Raw genomic sequence first — 19,973 nt, forward strand, 5'->3', positions numbered from 1 at the left:
AAGTTTTCACTATTTCTGACATGTATCATCAGTGAGATTTCATCGACACCTCTTATGGTTTGTAGGAACCTCTGTTTGAAGAGTATCTTGTTAAAGTTCTTGACTCATGGGGGGTGCCACATGATAGAGTAGTTAATAAAGTTGTTAACAATTGGTAAAACGATTATTCTTCAGTTAGTCATTAGTTAGTAGTTAGTTAGCATGCATTGTTGTATAAATATGTGGAAAGTCAGTATGTAGATTAATCAGAAGTTTATGAAATGAATTACAGTTGATTCATTCTTTTCTTGTATTGCTCTTTGAGTAATTAGTTTTACATGGTATCAGAGCTAGGTTATGTTCTTTCCTGGAGTTTTTTTAGTTTTTTTCATGTCCATGGATGTTCCATCTAGTCCGTCTGCGGTGCGATCTCCTTCTCCAGCAGTCATCTCAACTGCTACTGATGGAGTCATTGATAGTCACTTTTTCTCTACAAAGAAGTTGAGTGTTCTTCTTGACGATAGTAATTTTCTGCTATGGCGTCAGCAGGTTTTGTTAGCAGTAAAGACATACAAGCTTCAACGGTTCTTGGACCTTCAAAAGGCTCTTCCTCCTCAGTATATTTCTGATGATAGTGGAGTGTTACATGAGAATCCAGAGTTTGAACATTTTGAGCAACAAGATAGTGCTCTCGCATCCTAGTTGCTGTCATCAGTTAGCCAAACTGTTCTTCCTCACCTCATTGGTATAAATACCAGTGCCAAAATTTGGAATACGATTGTGAATCTATACAACAGTAAAACCACATCAAGACTGATGTTCTACAGGCGAGCCTTGTATTTTCAATGCAAATGTGATCTTAGCATGAAAGATTTCTTGATCAAGATCAAAAGCTCCTGTGATAATCTAGCTAGTTGTGGCGAGGTTATCAGTGAACACGAGCATATAATTGCCATTCTCAATGGACTCTCGCCCGAATATGAGTCGGTGATCACTGTCATTACAACGAGTCAGATTCCATATACAGTATAAGGTGTTATAACTATGCTTGTTGACGCTGAAGCCAGGCAGCAGGTTGTTCTTTGTGAATCTTCTAGTTCTGCCAATGTGGTATCCCATCAACCGTCTGATCAAGATTACAATGATGCTATGCCGTCTTATCGACCAAACTCAGCAGTGCGAGGTCGTCGGCGCGGTCGCTCCTCCTCACGTCTCCAATGTTAGTTGTGTAGAAGAATTGGCTGCATTGTTGATCGCTGCTTCTATCAGTTTGACTCTTCTTATAAGAGTACAAACTACCGGCCTCCTCCTTAAGTAAATATCTGCATGGTTGGGTCGGGATCGTCTTTTACACCATATCCTCCTCAGGCGAATGTTTACATGGCTGGCTTGGGACCTTTTATTGTTTCTTAGAGCGCACATTGGAGTCCACCAGGTTGGTTTTCTTCTCCTCACTTCTCATCTAGTTGGCCTAATCAACTTGCTGGTAGTACTTCACAGCAGGTCTGTACGCCTTCATCTGGTGCACCCCAACCTCAGGCATATACTGCAACGCCTGAAACAGTTGGTGATAACTCATGGTACCCAGATTCGGGCGCCACGCATCACCTCACACATACTGCTACTTATCTTAGTGACAGTGCATCTTCAAACGGACCAGGTAAGGTATATGTAGGGGATGGTTCAAGCCTTCCTGTTTAGTCTACTGTACAGTCCTCTCTGCTCACTCGACCTCGACCTTTATACATGCAGTCTTTGTTGTTTGTGTCGGGTATTACTAAAAATTTGTTATCTATGTCCAAGTTCACAAAAGATAACAAAGTGGTGTTTGAATTTTATCCTACACAGTGTCAGGTTCGTGACTTAAAAACCAGGGAGGTTCTTCTTCGAGGATCAGTGCACAATGGGTTATATAAGCTGCACCTCAACAAGTCTGTCAAAGATGGTTTGTGTTCTCCGTAGGCTCAGTGTTTCACAACTAGTTCGGTGCTCCCCCTCAGTGCCTGGCACTCTAGGTTAGGGCACCCATGTCGAGCCATACTTATAAAGGCTCTTACACATTGTAATGTTCAGTTTGATAATAATAATAAAGCTGTTGAATGTGTTGCTTGTCATCTGGGAAAAAAACACAAGCTGCCCTTTCCAAAATCAGTCACTGAGTACACTACTCCTCTTCAGCTGGTTGTTGCTGATGTTTGGGGGCTAGCCCCAATTGTGTCTAATGGTTTCTGATATTATGTTACTTTCACGGATACGTTTACACGTTACACCTGGCTGTATTTTCTGAAGAAGAAATCTGATGTCTTCAGTGTATTTTCACAGTTTCATAGACAAGCTAAAAGAGTTTTAGGCTGTAAACTGAAAGCCCTGCAAACAAATGGGGGAGGGGAATTTCAGCTGCTGAAGACCTATCTAGCTGAGGAAGGGATCGTGCAGCGCCTCTCATGTCCCTATACTTCTGCACAAAATGGCCTGGTCGAGCGAAAACACAGGCAGATTGTAGAAACTGGCTTGTCCATGCTAGCTCATGCATCCATGCCCTTAGTCTTCTAGAATAAAGCCTTCTACAGTGCGGTATACCTGATCAATCATTTGCCTACCTCTCCCTTAGGTAACATTTCACCATACGAAAAGTTGTTTCACACACAACCCAACTACAATTTTCTTCCAACCTTTGGCTGCCTATGTTTTCCTAACCTGGGACCATTCAACAAAACAAAACTACAATTTCGCTCAACTCCGTGTGTGGTTTTAGGTTACTCACCTGTACATAAAGGTTACAAGTGTCGAGACTCTACTGGTCGAGTCTATATTTCACGTAGTGTCTCCTTTCATGAGTCTGTCTTTCCATACAAAACTAAAACACCTGCAGCAGTCTCGTCTGATCCTGTTTCCTTATCAAGTTCAAAACTACTTGTCTTAGCACCAACCTTAAGCTCCTGTGTTACCCTACCAGTTGTTAATCTTCCTACTCCCTGTCCTACAAGGGTTAGTCAACCTATAGCACCTAGCCCTGAACTAAATGTACCTAGCGTAGCACAAATTACACCACAGTCACATAGGTCTCCTTCACCGCCTGCACCACATAGGTCTCCTACTCTTGAGCAGTCACAATATTTCACACCTGCGTCATCTACTCCCTCTGCTCCAGTCAATACTCATGCCATGATTACCAGTAGTAAAGCTGGAATTTTTCGGCCAAAGGAAAATCTCAGCACCTCTTCTCCTGTGTCTAGCATCGTACCCAGTAATATTCAAGACGCAATGGAGTCTGCATGTTGGCAGGCAGCAGTTCATACTGTGAAATGACCCAAAATTCACGAGCATCGGAAAAGTATAATATCGGGCCTCCGTCTTAGTAAATTGAGTTCAAAAATAATTATTAGAAGTAATTAAGAGTTTATTTTAGTGCTTAATTAGTTATTAATTAGGTGACTTTAGTTTAATTAAGAGAAGTTAGGAAAAAGGACTAAATTGAACTAGGGGTAAAAGTTGAATTATAGATTAATAGAAAATAAAAGGATTAAAATGGCAAATAAGCCATTAACAAGAAATAGACGATATAAGTGGTAAAAATCGTATATTTTTATGATTTATATATATTATATTATATTATATTATATTAAATAAATTAAATAGATGACAAATGTATGGTAAAGATTAAAGACAAGTGTAATAGTAATAATTATATAGGTACACTTGTAATAAAATAAAACATTTTCTTAAAATTTAAGTAAAAGATATTTGTGAAAAAAATTATTATATGATTATTATAATATTTATTATTATTAACTAATGCATAAAAGGGAAAAAAAAATAAAAGAATAAAAGAAACAAAAGAAGAAATAGAAACAGAATAGCTAAAAAGAAACAGAGAACAGACGAAAAAGAAAGGAAGGAAAGGGGAAAGAAAAATAAAAGGGAAAGCTAGGGATTTGAAGTTGAAGTTTAATAGGTAAGTAAAATCAAGTCCTTTTCTCATAAATTTGATGTTTTTGGAATCCTAGAGTGAAATACTCTTGGATTTAAGTTGAAAATTTGAAAGTTAATAGATTTTTGAGTAGGGTTTATGTTGAATAAATGATGGAATTGAAGGTTTATTTGATAGAATTTCTAGTTAGAGTTGATAAAAGGATTAAATTGTGAAGTAAGCTACAAGTTTTGAATTTTAGGGATTAAATTGAGGAAAATTCGAAATTAGTGAAAATGCTGAAAATTAGTAGATAAAATTGAGTTTAGAAGAAATTTGAATAGAAATAGAGTGTGAATTAAATTAGAAAAGTAGATAAATTTAGTTAGGATTAAATTGGAATAAAAGTATAAATTAGATAGAAATTCATTATTATTAATTTATGTTGTAATTAATGGTGTAAATTATTATTATTTTCAGTAGCTAACAAGGAACTCGAGGCATCGGCACACAAAGGAAAGGAGAAGGTTATTGAGGAATAATCGAGCAAAATTCGGGTTTGTATTACTATAATTCAAATTATTTATTATTTTAAAGTTAAATTTAAATTATGTGTATGGTAAGTAAATAATAAGGTAAGTGAAATATAAAATAAGTATTATTATTAAGTTGAAAGAAATTCAATTGAATAGTGGATATATGAATAGAATTGAAATGAATTCTTGAAAATTTGATTGCGAAATTGAAATACCCTATTAATTAGTCGGACTGAGTCAGATATAGTTTGCATGCCATAGGATTTGGAAGAGTATGGGATTTATCGGCTTTGCCGATTAGGCACTTTATGTGTCGTATCTCAAGCACTTTATGTGTCGTATCAGGCACTTCGTGTGTCGTTTCAGGCACTTATGTGTCGTATACTGATCAGGTACTATGTACCGTTTTAGGCACAATGTGCCGTACTGGTGTGTTTAGGTTGGAATCCGTGTATCCGTCAAAGTCCAGATTGTTAATAGGGTGAATAAATGAATATGAGAAAATTTAAAATTGCAAATTGAAATCGATATTGAAAATGAAAGGCATGAATTTAATGTTTATGTAGTGATTGAAATTGCTACATGTGATATGTGATTGAGATTGAAGAATAGCTAAAATTGTATTGTTATTGTTGAATAATAAAAGTTTATGAATTAATTGTTATTTAAGAAATTGAATAGTTACATGCTTGGTAATTATAATTCTTTATTGCTATTATAATTTGAATTGTGGTAATACCACTGAGTATAAAATACTTAGCGTACGGTTGTTTCCGTACGCAGGTTGAAAAGGGGTCAGAGTCTCGGTTCAGCATCTAGGGCAATCTCGACTCCGACATAGAGATTTTGGTGATGTCTTCTTCCTTAATTGAAAGTGGCATGTACATAAGAATTATAATAGTTATTTTGGTATGTTATATAGTTTTGTTGTAAAGTAAGATATTATGTGTTTTGATGATTATGTTAGTAAAATGGTAGAAGTCCTTTATGGCATTGTTATGAAATTGAAATGGCTTGATTAGTTTTATGTGTTAATTAGAAATGATAATAGGACTTTTATTAATTAAGTTATTATGTCAATATGTCAAGTAAGATTTAAGTATATAAATGCTTTGGTTGAAATACTGGAATTGGGTTGGTTATGTTTGAAATTTTTGCAGGGGGTTATATGTATAAATAAGCAGAAATGCTGCCGAAATTTTTATAAAAAAAAGAAAAAAAATGAATGTAATCAATTATTCAAATTTATATGAATTTATGATTTATTTTAATATGTTGGTTATTTATTTAAAAATTATTTGTAAATTGTTTGATATGTCCGGTAATGCCTCGTAACCCTGTTTTGGTGATGGTTTTGGGTTAAGGGGTGTTACATTTAGTGGTATCAGAGCTATCAGGTTTAGCCAATTCTCGGCCTAAATCGAGCTCGGAATTGAGTCTAGATGTACATGCCGCTGTCGAGTTAAAACTGAGTCGGGATTTTTGGATGCTGACCTATTTGTTTGTTTCTGTTGTATAGATCAAAGATGTCTGATGAAAGAATAAATAATACTGATGAAGAAATGTATACTGGAGAAGGAGAACCTTACGGATTAGATGAAACTGAATCGGTAACACCTAGTATTAACCCGATAAGGAATCAATCTCCTAGAGTAGATAGAAGAAATAATAGAGATGATTCTAATATATTAAGAGTTATTGCCGATGCTTTGCAAAGAGTAGCGGGATCATTCTGCACGACTTGAACCTACTCAAAGACGGGCCCCGATAAAGGAACTGAGGAAATATGGTGCTGCTGAATTTATGGGTCTAAAAGGAGTCGGTCCATCCGCAGCTGAAAATTGAATGGAGTCGACTAAGAGAATTTTACAACAGTTAGACTGTACCCATCGGGAGTGTTTAATCTGTGCTGTATCGTTGCTACAAGGGGAAGCTTATTTATGGTGGGAATCGGTGGTTCGACATTTACCAGAGAATCAGATAACGTGGGATCTATTTCAAAAGGAATTTCAAAAGAAATATATCAGAGAGATATATATTGAAGACAAGAAACAAGAGTTTTTAATGTTACAACAGGGTGATATGCCAGTAATAGATTATGAAAGGGAATTTTTGAGACTCAGCAGATATGCCTCCGAGTTTATTCCGACAGAAGCTGATAGTTGCAAAAGATTTTTACGGGGTCTGCGAGACGAGATCAAGGTACAGTTAGTATCTCATCGGATTACTGAGTTAGTAGATTTGATTGAACGAGCCAAAATGGTGGAACAAGTTCTGGGCCTCGATAAAAAGATTGAAGTTGTTAGACCAATCGGAAAGCGTACAGGAACTACTATTTCAAATCCTTTACCTAAAAGATCTCGAGAATCTAGAGGTGGTTGGAGGTCAAGTTTCAGATCTGATCGAAGGGAAAAAAGCCAAGGGAAACAGACGATGGTATCCACTGGTAGTGTACGAGCTCCACTCCGGGACGAGAAAATTTTAGAATGTGGATATTGCGGGAAGAAACATTTAGGTGAGTGTTGGAAAGTGACTGGAGGCTGCTTCCGTTGTGGGTCAACATAACATTTTGTTAAAGACTGTCCGAAAAATAAAAATGATACTTCCGACGCATCATAGAGATCAGTATCTACTGCTCGAGGTAGAGGTTCAGGCAGAGGTGGTTCTGTATCCAAGGTGGAGGTGTTCGGAGAAGTAGTGACATAGTTACACAGCAGTCAGAGGCAAGAGCACCGGCCAGAGCCTATGTAGTTCGGACAAGAGAAGAAGGTGATGCCCATGATGTTGTGACAGGTATATTTTTATTTCACTCTAAGCCTATTTATGCCTTAATTGATCCAGGGTCATCGCATTCATATATTAATTCAAAACTGGTTGAGTTGGGAAGGTTAAAATCTGAAATGTCTAGAGTTTTAATAGAAGTGTCTAGCCCTTTGGGACAAACTGTGTCTGTAGATAGAGTATGCCGGAGATGCCCGTTGATGATACATGATAAAATATTTCTCGTTGACTTGTTGATTATGCCTTACGGTGATTTTGATATAATATTGGGTATGGATTGGTTATCCGAATACGGGATAATTTTGGATTGCTACAAAAAGAGGTTCAGTATTCAGACAGAGGATGGAGACAGAATTGAAGTAGATGGTATTCGTACTACTGGACCGGCACGTATTGTTTCGGTGATAAAAGCTAATAAATTACTTCAGCAAGGTTGTACAACATATTTGGCATATGTTATTAATTCTGATTCAGTTGGAAGTCAGTGTAGTTAGATTAGGACAGTATGTGATTTTCCAAATGTATTCCTTGAAGAACTACCAGGCGTACCACCTGACAGAGAGGTTGAATTTGCTATAGAAGAGTACCCGAGTATAGCACCAATCTCTATACCTCCGTACCGAATGTCACCCACTGAATTAAAAGAGTTAAAGGTACAGTTACAGGACTTACTAGATCGTGAATTCATTAGACCGAGTATTTCACCTTGGGGAGCTCCAGTGTTATTTGTTAAGAAGAAAGATGGATCTATGAGATTATGTATTGATTACCGGCAGTTGAACAAAGTGACGATCAAGAACCGATATCCGTTGCCTCGTATAGATGATTTTTTTAATCAGTTGAGGGGAGCATCAGTACTTTCAAAGATTGATTTGAGGTCCGGGTATTATCAACTAAAGGTAAAGGAAAGTGATGTGCCAAAGACTGCTTTCCGTACTCGATATGGTCATTATGTGTTTTTGGTGATGCAGTTTGGGTTGACTAATGCTCCAGCTGCTTTCATGGATTTGATGAACTGTATTTTCCAGTCGTATTTAGATCAGTTCGTGGTCGTTTTCATTGATGATATATTGGTTTATTCGAAGACTGAGGGAGAACATGATCAACATCTCAGAATTGTGTTACAAATTTTGCGAGAAAATAGTTGTATGGAAAGTTCAGCAAATGTGAATTCTGGTTACCAGAAGTGGTATTTTTGTGACATGTAGTATCGGCAGATGGAATCAGAGTTGATCCAAAGAAGATTGAAGCAATTTTTCAATAGAAGGCACCAAAGAATGTATCTGAGGTACGTAGTTTTCTTGGTTTGGCTGGGTATTACAGAAGATTTGTAAATGGATTTTCGAAGATAGCTTTACCGATGACCAAGTTACTACAGAAGATTGTTCCTTTTATCTGGGATGATCTGTGTCAGAGAAGTTTTGAGACATTGAAACAAATGTTGACAGAGGCACCAGTTTTAACATTACCAGAGTCGGGGAAATATTTCATAGTGTACAGTGATGCTTCATTGAATGGTCTGGGTTGTGTACTAATGCAGGATGGAAAGGTAATAGCTTATGCATCTCGATAGTTGAAGCCACATGAATGCAACTATCCGACACACGATTTGGAGCTAGCAGCTGTAATTTTTGCATTAAAGATTTGGAGGCATTATCTTTATGGTGAAAAATGTTATATATATACCGATCATAAAAGTCTCAAATATCTTCTGTCACAAAAGGAGTTGAATCTGAGACAAAGACGATGGATAGAACTTCTGAAAGATTATGATTGTGTTATAGATTATCATCCAGGAAAGGCAAATGTGGTAGCAGATACATTGAGCAGAAAAACAGCAGTTGAATTACGGGAAATGTTTGCTCGACTTAGTATTAATGATGATGGAAGTTTGTTAGCTGAGTTAAGAGTCAAGCCGATAATGTTTGATCAAATCAGAGCAGCACAACTAGAAGATGAAAAGTTGATGAAGAAAAGAGAAATGGTACAGCATGGTACGGTGGAAAATTTTAGTATTGTTGAGTATGATTGTTTGAGATTTCAGAACCGTATTTGTATCCCAGCTACTTCTGAGATTAAAAAAGCTGATTCTCCGAGAAGCACATGATAGTACTTTTGCTTTACACCCTGGTGGAACGAAGATGTATCGTGATCTACGAGAACTGTATTGGTGGCCAAGGATGAAGAAAGATATAGTCGAGTATGTTGGTAAATGCCTGACTTGTCAGCGGATAAAAGTAGAACATCAGGTACCGACAGGGTTGTTACAGCCCATTACTATTCCTGAGTGGAAATGGGATTGCATTACCATGGATTTTGTTACGGGACTGCCATTGTCAGTGAGTAAAAAGAATGTCATTTGGGTAATAGTCGATCGACTCACAAACTCTACTCATTTCATAGTAGTTAGAATAGACTGGTCACTACAGAAACTTGCCGAGGTTTATATCCGAGAGATTGTTAGATTACATGGTATTTCGGTATCAATAATTTCAGATCGGGATCCTCGGTTTACATCAAGATTTTGGAAGCAGTTACATGAGTCGTTGGGTACGCGGCTTAATTTTAGCATTGCATTTCATCCGCAAATTGACGGACAGTCTGAGCGAGTAATTCAGATTTTGGAAGATATGTTGAGAGCTTGTATCATCGATTTTGCTTCAGGTTGGGAACGATATTTGCCATTAGCAGAATTCGTTTATAATAATAGTTTCCAATCTAGTATTCAGATGGCTCCGTATGAAACACTATACGGTCGAAGATGTCGATCACCAGTATGTTGGACGAAATTGAATGAAAGAAAAGTGATTGGGCCGAAATTGATTCAAGAGACAGTGGAAACAATTAAAAAGATTAAAGATAGACTGAAAGCCGCATTCGACAGACAAAAATCTTACGCAGATTTGAAACAACGAGACATTGAATATTCCGTTGGTGATAATGTATTCCTTAAAGTATCGTCGTGGAAGAAAATTTTGAGATTTGGTCGGAAGGGAAAGTTGAGTCCACGTTTTATTGGGCCGTATGAAATAGTTGAAAGAATCGGCCCGGTTGCCTATCGATTGGCTTTACCTCCGGAATTACAAAAGATTCACGATGTTTTCCATGGCTCGATGCTTCGGAGATATAGATCGGATCCTTCTCATATCATTCCCACTGAAGACATTGAAATTCGATCTGATTTAACTTATGAAGAAGAGCCGGTTCAGATACTAGCTCGAGAAGTGAAAGAATTAAGAAATAAACGGGTTCCTTTAGTCAAAGTTTTATAGAGAAGTCATAGTGTGGAAGAAATTTCGAGGATGATATTTATTAAGGGGGGAGAAATGTAATGACCCAAAATTCACGAGCATCGGAAAAATATAATATCGAGCCTCCGTCTTAGTAAATTGAGTTCGAAAATAATTATTAGAAGTAATTAAGAGTTTAGTTTAGTGCTTAATTAGGTATTAATTAGGTGACTTTAGTTTAATTAAGAGAAATTAGGCAAAATGACTAAATTGAACTAGGGGTAAAAGTTGAATTATAGATTAATAGAAAATAAAAATGATTAAAATGGCAAATAAGCCATTAACAAGAAATGGGCGATATAAGTGGTAAAAATCCTAGATTTTTATGATTTATATATATTATATTATATTATATTATATTAAATAAATTAAATAGATGACAAATGTATGGTAGAGATTAAAGACAAGTGTAATAGTTGGTTATATGTATAAATAAGCAGAAATGCTGCCGAAATTTTTATAAAAAAAAGAAAAAAAATGAATGTAATCAATTATTCAAATTTATATGAATTTATGATTTATTTTAATATGTTGGTTATTTATTTAAAAATTATTTGTAAATTGTTTGATATGTCCGGTAATGCCTCGTAACCCTGTTCTTGTGACGATTTAGGGTTAAGGGGTGTTACATACTGAGTTGCAAGCCTTGATTCGCAACAACATCTGGGTTGTTTTCCCTCTACCAGAAAATCGCCAAGCAGTTGGATGCAAGTGGTTGTTTAAGGTAAAAACAAAGGCCAATGGTTCTATTGACAGGTATAAAGGTCGGCTGGTAGCGAAAGGGTTTTCACAGCATGCAGGGCTTGATTTCCATGACACATTTAGCCTAGTGGTCCGAGCTTCTACCATTCGAACTATAGTCGCTATTGCTGTTATGCAGGGGTGGTCTTTGAGGCAGGTTGACATTAATAATGCATTTCTTAATGGTGAGTTATCTGAAGAAATTTACATGGAGCAACCTCCTGGCTTTGAGGTTTCTAATGGCACCGGACAGAATCTTGTTTGCAAGCTGAACAAAGCTATCTATGGTCTTTGCCAGGCTCCTCGCGCATGGTTTCAGACTCTCAAGCAATTCCTTGTTGATCAGCTTGGTTTTCGAGCATCCAAAGCAGAATCTTCACTATTTATTCGAGTATCAGCAGGGACTTATCTGTTGCTCATGGTCTATGTTTATGATATTGTGCTCACTGGCAGCTCTGGGAAACATATAAGTGAAGTAGTCAGTTAGCTTCCCAATAAATTTGCGCTCAAAGATATGGGTGAACTTAGTTTTTTTTTAAGAATTGATGTGAAACGCTCAGCACATGGAATGTTGCTTAGTCAGAAAAAATATGTTCTTGAGCTCTCGCAAAAAGTTGGTATGTTTGCGGTCGCAGACTACACCTACGCCCATGGTGAGCTCCCCAAGTGGTTGCTTGCACAACGACCGCCTTTTCGATGTTCACTTATATCGCAATCTGGTTGGTATGCTTGGTATGTTTGCATCACTCGTCTGGATTTATCATTCGTGTTAATAAGTCGAGTCGGTTTATGAATGCTCCAACTAATACTCATTGGCGAGCCATCAAACGAGTATTGAGGTATTTGATCGCACATTGGACCATGGCTGCTTTTACTCAAAAGGACAACCGAATCGGTGTGCTACTACGATGCTGATCGGGCTTCTTCGTGGATGATCGTCATTCTACGTCTGGATACATTGTGTATATAGGGCTAATCCGGTTGCTTTGTACTCAAAGAAGCGACAGAGTGTCTCGATCCTCGGTTGAAGCGAATACATGATCTAGCCAACTTCGTGTCGAAGTTCTTGTGGATCAGCGGTTGTTGGATGAGGTGGGCATCTCGATGTCAAAAACACCGTAGTTAGTTGTGATAATTCACTACGATTTGGTGGTGAGAACCCCACACATCATGCTAGGATGAAACATGTTGAGATAGACCACCATTTCGTACGTGAAAAAAATCCTTGCTGGCTTACTGCAAGTTAATTTGGTCCCGTCGGCTCAGCAGATTGCTGATGTATTAACAAAGCCCATTACACCTAAACATTTTGGGTTTTTCAGGAGTGCTCTTCGAGTTATGTCTTTTAATGATCGCGATGTTCAAAAAATCAAACAAACCAGGGGAATGATAGAGTAGTTAATAAAGTTGTTAGTAGTTGGTAAAACGGTTATTCTTCTGTTAGTCATCAGTTAGTAGTTAGTTAGCATGCGTTGTTGTATAAATATGTGGAAAGTCAGTATGTAGATTAATCAGAAGTTTATGAAATGAATTACAGTTGATTCATTCTTTTCTTGTATTGCTCTTTGAGTAATTAGTTTTACATAGATATCCTATCCTAAAATTTATTGTCCCAAAATCTATTATCCTGAGACGATAAGGGTAGACTAACTCTTTAGATATTTGATCCCAAGAACTGTTGTCCCGGGTAGACTAATCCATTAGATATTTGATTTTGTTTATTTTTTTGTTAGAGTTAAAAAAAATTATAATGTGAAATCGATTTAGTCTTAACTCGATTGATATGAGTATTATTATCAATACAGGAGGATGTGAATTCGAGAACCTATAATGAGATTATTTAGAAAAAAATTATAATCTGAATAATTTCTTAGCTTAAGGGCAAGAATCTTAAATTAGATATTTGATTTTGTTTATTTGTTTGTTAGAGTTAAAAAAATAGTTATAACATTAATAACTTCTTAGCTTCGATAAGAATTTAAATTACGTGAGAACTTAAGTTAATATTGTGTTTTTTAATGTATTATAATATTCATGCATTTAAAAAATGCTAAAAGAATATAACTTTGCGTGATATTATTGGGTTTTACTTCTTATGAAAAAGGAAGGGTTAAATTAGACATATATGCCTTTTTTTATTTAACCTTTTAGGCATTTTTTTAATTTAGGAAATAGACTAGTTTTGAAGAGAGAAAAAATCGTAGAAAACAAACATTTATCATAACTTACATAAACATTTAAAGAACATAAAAAATGCAATTTCTAAAATTTAGAGAATATAAAAATAGATATCATATCATAACTTACATAAAACTTTGGATCAAAATATATAAAAATCAAAGAAATTAGGGCAACACTATTGTTTTACCCTACTCTTAATTATTCTTATAATAAATAAACAACTTACTTGAATTAGTTTACACCTATTAAAATGCAATGCATTAAATCTTCAAGGTAAATTTTTTTTATAGCGAATTTGGAGTATCCAAACGTAAAATGTTGTCACTAATATATATATATTTTATTTGGGGACTTCAAGAACTACGAAATGGATAAGAGTTGGATGGATTTGTCAAGGGTAAGCAACGACTATCGAAATGGAGTACAAACTTTTCTAAATTTTGCATTTCAAAATGCAAGCTAAGAGAATATGATTCTTTGCATCGTGTTTTCCTTTAATTCTCTCCATTTTTTGTACTCTCATTATTATAGTAAAATATCTTTTATCCCATGATTTTTTATCCTCATTTGAGGAGTTTTTCCACATAAAATTTGCATGTTTGATCTTCTCGATTTTATTTTATTTAGTTGTTCATCGCATATATAGGTTCATTCCCCACAAACTAATTATAAGTTGTGGCAAAATCCTGGTTCTTGCAAAATTGAACCTATTTTTGATCAGTTTGGGACTTCATCTGACCCTCAGGTACCCTCACCATTTCGGTTAACTAATTATAAGTTAGCTCATGACAGGAAAAGTCAAGGAATTCGACCACTACAAAAATATTGTGAAGGAAACCTAGTGACTTATGCTCTAAGTGTTGTTGAGAGCTTTGATTCAACCAATCCTTCGTATTATTATGAGGCAGTTCAAGCCTCTGATTCTAGCAAATGGCTCGTTGCAATGGAAGAATAGATGGAGTCGCTTCAAAAGAACGAGACTTGGCAGCTAGTTAAATCACCTATCGGTAAAAAAATCGTTGGTTACAAATGGGTGTATAAAAAGAAAGAAGGTTCGGGTTCTAATGACATTAGGTACAAGGCAAGATTGGTTGCAAAGAGCTACAATCAAGTGAAGGGAGCTGATTTTCATGATTTTTTCTCTCCTGTTGTGAAACATACGTCTATTCGGGTGCTTTTAGCTCTTGTGTCATCAAACAATCTTGAATTAGAGTAGTTAGATGTGAAAACTGCTTTCTTTCACGGTGACCTTGAAGAGGACATCTACATGCAACAACCGGAAGACTTCAAATTTGAAGGTAAAGAAGATCATGTTTGCCTTTTGCAAAAGTTTTTATACAGTTTGAAGCGGTCTCCTCTGCAGTGGTATAAAAATTTGACTCATTCATGTTGAGTATTGGTATTCTCGAAGTAAGTATGACAATTTTGTTTACCTACAATGTCTTGATGATGGTTCTTTTATATATTTGCTACTTTATGTTGATGATATGTTGATTGCGGTAAGAATCCATCTGAAATTGATCGTTTTAAAATCATGCTTAACTTTAAGTTCAAGATGAAAGATTTAGGTGCAGCGAAGAAAATTTTGGGGATGGAAATTTCGAGAGATATACATTCTGGGAAATTGTTTTTATCATAACAAAGGTACATCGTGAAGATCCTTTAGCAATTTGAGATGCAAGATGCAAAACCAGTAAGTACTACTTTAGCTGCACACTTTAAACTCTCAATTTTAGATTTCTCACAGAATGAAGGAGATGAAAGGTACATGTCAAAAGTACATTATTCAAGCATAGTTGGAAGTTTGATGTATGCAATGGTATGCACTCATCCCGATATTTCACATGTTGTTAGTCGATACATGACCAATCTTGATAAGTGACACTGGCATGCAATTAAGTGGATTTTTAGATATTTGCAGGGTACTTTTAACATGTGCTTAGAGTTCAGAAAAAAACTCAAAAGGGTTTATTCGGATATGTTGATTCTGATTATGCAGGAGACTTAGATCGAAGAAAGTCTCTCATAGGTTACCTATTTGCTTTCAGGAGTTGTGCCATTAGTTGGAAAGTTACACTTCAAGCTATATTGTCTTTGTCGACTACTGAAGCATAATACATGTCAATTACTGAAGATATAAAAGAAGCAATTTGGTTAAGGGGCCTGTTTAGTGATTCTATAAGTGAAAAAGGGGCAACTATCGTATATTGTGATAGTCAAAGTGTCATTCATCTCACCAAAGATCAAATGTATCACGAAGAATGAGACACATAGATATTCGTTATCATTTTGTTTGAGAGGTGACATGAGTATTATTATCAATACAGGAGGATGTGAATTCGAGAACCTGTAATGACATTATTGAAAAAAGGTTATAATCTGAATAATTTCTTAGCTTAAGGGCAATAATCTTAAATTAGATATTTGATTTTTTTATTTGTTTGTTAGAGTTAAAAATAGTTATAACATTAATAACTTCTTAGCTTGCTGATAAGAATTTAAATTACGTGAGAGCTTAAGTTAATATGGTGTTTTTTTAATGTATTATATTATTCATGCATTTAAAAAAATGCTAAAAGAATATAACTTCGCGTGATATTATTGGGTTTTACTTCTTATGAAAAGGAATGGGTTAAATTAGACATATATGCCTTTTTTTAAAGCTTTTAGGCCTTTTTTGTAATTTAGCGAAATAATCCGGTTTTGAAGAGAGAAAGGAAAATCGCAAAAAATAAACATTTATCATAACTTACATAAACATTTAAAAACATAAAGAAATGCAATTTCTAACATTTAGAGAATATAAAAAATAGATGTCATATCATAACTTACATAAAACTTTGGATCAAAATATATAAAAATCACAGAAATTAGGGCAACACTATTGTTTTTCCCTACTCTTAATTATTCTTATAAATAAACAACTTACTTGAATTAGTTTACACCTATTAAAATACAATGCATTAAATCTTCAAGGTAATTTTTTTATAGGCCTCTAAAACGACGCCGTTTTGGGCAGGCCTCTCAGGCACTAAAACGATGTCATTTTACCCTTAAGATTCGCTCGTCGGCCCGACCCGCTCTGAGGATCTGCGCGTTTTGGATGAATGGGTTATTTATGATTATGGTCCTTTCGCTTTTTAATTAGTGTACAATTCAGTTTTTTTATTTTCTTTAAATTTACCTTATGTAATACCCAATACCCGTATTCGTCGCCGAAATAGGGTATGAGGCATTACCAAATTTTACCGAATAAATTTTTCACAAAATCCCAAAGTTTTTTTTTTGTTTTTTTAAATTCAATATAACGCCTTTTACAAGTATCTAATCTTCCCTGCAATTTTAAACCGAGACCAATCCAACACAACCAATCAATTTCAACATATTTTCAAGATAAATTTAACGTATTCATAAGATAACCTCATCAGATACCAAAACCAAAATTTGTTAGCCATACCAATGGCTAACCATACATTAATTTCACATTAACATTTACTTTACTAGCTTATACATGCCATTGATTTTCAAAAAAAAAGTTTCTTTATATACCAAGATCTTGAGGTTGATAGTGTGATGCGTCTCCGTCCAAATCCGACCTCCGAGCTCTTAACACTACAAAACAGGGGAAAAGGAAACAGGGTAAGCACTTTGTGCTTAGTAAGCTCATGTAACAAGAATTATACTTACCTAATATTTTCAATACAATGCAATAAACATTCATACACCCACTCAATACATTATTCCCCTATCATGCACAAACTCAACATTCAAATTAGTCCAATAATTTCCATGTATCAATAATATATACCATGATTGATGAGCTCATCAATACCATGATTTCCATTCCCTTGTTATTTTTCCATATTTATCCCGTTGAACTACTTGGAATTTCGATGGATTTTCTGGGTTACACTTTAGTGTACAGATCCGGGTCCGTCAATTCATATTCATGTGCGCACATTTCCATTTCAAAGAGCACACTCCCACGGACCTCATCCTTAAAGCGGGATTACCAGTCCAGGCTAAATCCCCTGTAATATAAACTCATAGAGTATTGTCGGGATTACCAGTCCAGGCTAAATCCCCTGCAATGACAATTACTTTAATGAGCTTGGATCTGAATTACCAGTCCAGGCTAAATTCAGACCTTAATTCAGATTACCCGTCCGGGATAAATCTATTTTCCACATATTCTTCGGGAGGGCTAAATCAGAATAGGATCACCCATCTGGGCTAGATCCTTTTTACCGTCAATTCTTTTTCAAAGATCCATCGAATTTTCCTTCCATTCAACTGGATTTCTTCCCCCCTTTTTTTATCAAATATATCAATGTTTCATCAATTTTCATACAATACATTCAAATCATATTCACATCAATAACAAACATTTCAAGCATTTAAGAATATAATTCAAGTTACACGAACTTACCTCGATACTTGTTCGTAAACAAAAATCTACTAATCTCGAACTTTTTCTTTTCCTCGATCTAGCTTCGTATTTGAATTTTCTGGATTTGGTGCAAAAATTATGAAAAACCAGCTTGAATAAACCCTTAGGACATTCTTGGCTGATGAGAATGCAGAAAAATAAAGAGAATTCTAGATATTCCAATTTGGTCCCATTTTTATGTTAGTAAAATTTGTTATTTTCCCATTTTACCCTTATTTCACCAATTCTCCTAATTTTTCTCAGCTTATGCCTCTCAAAATATCTCCTTTTGGGCTTATTTGCAATTTATATCCCTCCTCATTTAACAATTGAACTATTTAATCCTTCTAGTAACTTTTACACCTTTTTCAATTTAGTCCTTTTCACTTAATTAACTACCCAAACATTAAAGTTTTCTAACGAAATTTTAATAGTATATTACTAAAATTTCATAAATATTTATAAAAATATTTTTGACTTGGTTTTACGAGATCGAGGTCTCGATACCTTGGTTTTACCCAATTTCTTCAATAATTTCATTTTCTAACTAACCATTAAATCGGTAAAATTTTTCTATCTATATTTTCATACGATTTTCCTATCATATCAATATTCATGCAAAAATATTAAAATAAATTTATGTTTAAATCAGATTTGTGGCTACGAAACCACTGTTCTGATAACCTTGAATTTAGGCCATTACACCTTATGATTTTATTTTTTGTTCATTCTAATCCTATAAAGAACGGTGCCGTTCTAGTGACCTGGGAATATTTCCATTTCAGTCCGTGCATCATTGCGCGTGTTTTCTTTTAATCCCTCGTTCGATCCTCTTTTTATTTTTTAAAAATTCGCCCGAGAATATTGCCCAAATTGCAATTTAATCCTGGGCAACTCAATTTCAATTCTTTCTTTTTATTTTATTTCCTTACTTTTATTTATTATTTATTTATTATTATTTTTTCATTCTTTTACACTAAAGATAGATTTTAAATAGATTATTCATATTTTTTATTGTTTTTGTTTGTCTTTTATTCGTTGTTTTATCATTTCTTTTAATTATTAGATCTTCATGTTATATTCACTTTTCTTATTATTATGCGTTCCTATTTTCATTTTATTTTATTTTATGTTACTTTATTTATTTTGTTGTTGCAATTTGATTATCAATATTTTCATCATTATTATAGTATTCCATTTTATTATTGTTTATCATTTTATACTTTACTTGTATTATTATCTTACATTATTTCGTTACCATTTTTTATCCATATCACAATTTTATTCGATGCATAAAAAGATTTTTTAATAAGCAATATCTCGTATTTTGGAATTTGAAAAGTCATTCCTTAACTTACGTGGTTTCAATTTTCTCGATAAATTTGAATATACGAACCACTTTTTTTTAACATAAGTTTTTTTTACCAATCTCGGGAATTAATAAAAGATCGTGCTCTAACTTACGAGACATGATTCCTTTTCTAAAACCAAGATAATCAAATATCTTTTAGATAAGCAAATTTTTGGGCATTCATTCTTGTATCGGGGTTTAAGACATTGTGTCCTAACTTACGAGATATAATTCTTTTTCTCGATTAACGTGAAATACGCCCTGGTTCTAAAAATTTTCAATTAAGTGGTATTTTAGCAAAGGATCGTATTTTAAATCTCTTCAAAGTTTTCAATTTTCGACACTAAGACACTAATTAATCAACTAGGTACCAATTTTGGGCGTAATAAAGGTGCTAACCCTTCCTAGTACGTAACCGACTCCCGAACCCATTTTTCTAAATTTCGTAGATCGAAATCGTTTTTTTATAAATCAAACCATTTATTAAAAATAACCATTTTTTGAGGTGACCCGATCCCACCTCATCAAAAAGGATTGGTGGCGACTCCCATGTTCGTTTTCATTTTCAAAATTAAAGTCGACCTATTTTTTTTTAAAAAAAATGGTTTCGACAGCTTGGCGACTCAGCTGGGGAAAAAATAAGAGAGTCAAGCCACGAGTTGATTATTTCTTGTCTCTATGTTTAAAGTTGATAATTTGGTTTAAATTTACTATCCTTTCGTTGCATTTCATTTTTATAGTTTGCGCCATTTTGCTATATTTGCTTTATTTGTTC

General features: G+C 34.8%; 1 protein-coding gene across 1 annotated transcript; it reads left to right on the plus strand.

Annotated features, from left to right (window-relative positions):
• The first annotated feature begins 6,270 nt into the window (after positions 1–6,270).
• Positions 6,271–9,313, plus strand: LOC105779071 (uncharacterized). Its single transcript, XM_012602821.1, has 7 exons — positions 6,271–6,940; positions 7,102–7,218; positions 7,267–7,638; positions 7,741–7,859; positions 7,983–8,410; positions 8,530–8,755; positions 8,930–9,313. The coding sequence occupies exons 1-7, from the start codon at positions 6,271–6,273 to the stop codon at positions 9,311–9,313; spliced, it is 2,316 nt and encodes a 771-aa protein (XP_012458275.1).
• The last annotated feature ends 10,660 nt before the right edge of the window (positions 9,314–19,973 follow it).

The sequence above is a fragment of the Gossypium raimondii genome, chromosome 4, assembly GCF_025698545.1.
Source record: "Gossypium raimondii isolate GPD5lz chromosome 4, ASM2569854v1, whole genome shotgun sequence".
NCBI lineage: Eukaryota > Viridiplantae > Streptophyta > Magnoliopsida > Malvales > Malvaceae > Gossypium > Gossypium raimondii.